Source organism: Propithecus coquereli, unplaced genomic scaffold (assembly GCF_000956105.1).
Source record: "Propithecus coquereli isolate 6110/MARCELLA unplaced genomic scaffold, Pcoq_1.0 Scaffold29, whole genome shotgun sequence".
Lineage (NCBI taxonomy): Eukaryota > Metazoa > Chordata > Mammalia > Primates > Indriidae > Propithecus > Propithecus coquereli.
Window position 1 is genome coordinate 217,838 of NW_012148507.1, and position 1,564 is coordinate 219,401.

Here is a 1,564-nt window from a genome sequence, read left to right on the forward strand (position 1 = left end):
TATAACGAAAGTTCACAGCACAGAATCATTCCCATTTGAATGGGAAATTCTCACCTTAACGTACGCGTTGTGACTAGAGAGTGTGTGAGAATCCTCCTGTTCATCACTCAGTGAGAAGGAGGACAGATGGCTGAAGGGTCCTGGGGCAAGACAGTCAGCATGCGAGAGGGTCTGTGGATGCAGCAGGGACTTAGCAGGAGGATAGAGTTTAGTTTGATATAAAGGATGGAGTGAAACAGCCTTGGGAGGGACTGTCTCATCCTGGGAAGAAGAAAGGCATAAAAAAGATGTTAGCGGACAAAAGTAAAGCACACTTGGAATTAGGTCTACCTTAGACATAGGACAGAATCTCTTACTAGTAGGAAGAAAACCTCTTCTCATGAGGAGGTGTCCTTCACAAGACACCTGCTTTCACAGTATATTGTTTGTCTCTTTCACTAATTCCTTTCAGTCCCTACCGCCAGCCTTTTCTGCAGAGCGAATCAAGTGCCTGCAGAGTGTGTCCCAAAGGGTGCGAAGTTTATTTTTCAAAGTATCAAGAGAAGAAATATATAAGGACAGAGAAAGCCCATCCCAAGGGGGTGAGCTAGAGTCAGAAAAATCTTCATGGAAGAGGCAGGTAGCAGTGGAAATTAATGTAAGGATGCTTGCGATTTGGTTTGGAAGAAATTGGGGGATAAAGGGGAGGGCATGGCAGAGGCTATCAACATGTGAGCAGAGAGGAAAAAGGGCTAGATAGACTTCATGGCACAGTGAGTTACAGAGTTGAGTTTGGCATGGATGAGGAATCAGCGAGAGGTGAGTCTGGAAAGAATGAATTAAGTCTTCAACTCCAAGCAGTGTGTTGTCTTGTGAAACTGGTGGTGCAAAAATTAGAGGAGTCCACCTGTAAAGAGGAGAGGTTAGGAGGCCTTAACTTAAGTGGCTAAAATGGGCCTATAACATGAAATGGGGATTAATGCAATGTCTTTGAGGAAGTAGGAACTACCAAATGCAGCCATGAATTATATGAATGGAGCAAGGAAAGCACAAGAGTGAGAAGTCTGAGCATACAAAGAAAAATTGCAAAAAGAGTCTACATATATGTATGTATCTTTTACAAATCAAGAAAATACAAATATATATCCTTGTTTCACACACACAGCACAAGCATTCACCTATTATACAAAAAGATAGCATCTTCTTTACAATATTCTGTGTCTTATTTGTGATTTTTTTTCCTTTGACAACAATTTTACAACAATTTTGGAATATTTCTATTTCAGTACATGAAAGCTATTGATTTTCTACCAGACACATTACTGAGTTATCTTACTGATTGTAATGTCATTCAGTTAACCCCCTTAGAAATTTCAAGTGTATCACCTAAAATATCAAATCACCTAACATAGTGATAAGTAATCTCCTCTTTGATAGTTATTATACTTTTCATTTCTTTCTTTTGTCTAATTTCATTGGCTAATACTTCCAACATTGTTAAATAATAGTCATGTTAATGGGCAGCTTTAACAGAACGCATGTAGTACTTGCCCATTAAAGATGGTGCTAGATTTCAGATGGAAAT

The 1,564-nt window shown here is 39.4% G+C and overlaps 1 protein-coding gene across 1 annotated transcript in view; it reads right to left on the minus strand.

Annotated features, from left to right (window-relative positions):
• Positions 1-1,564, minus strand: part of MLIP (muscular LMNA-interacting protein) — a 200,359-nt gene that overhangs the window by 34,471 nt on the left and 164,324 nt on the right. The window contains exon 8 of the mRNA XM_012648543.1: positions 55-261. Within this exon, the coding sequence (XP_012503997.1) occupies positions 55-261 (207 nt within the window). The remainder of the gene's footprint in view (positions 1-54; positions 262-1,564) is intronic.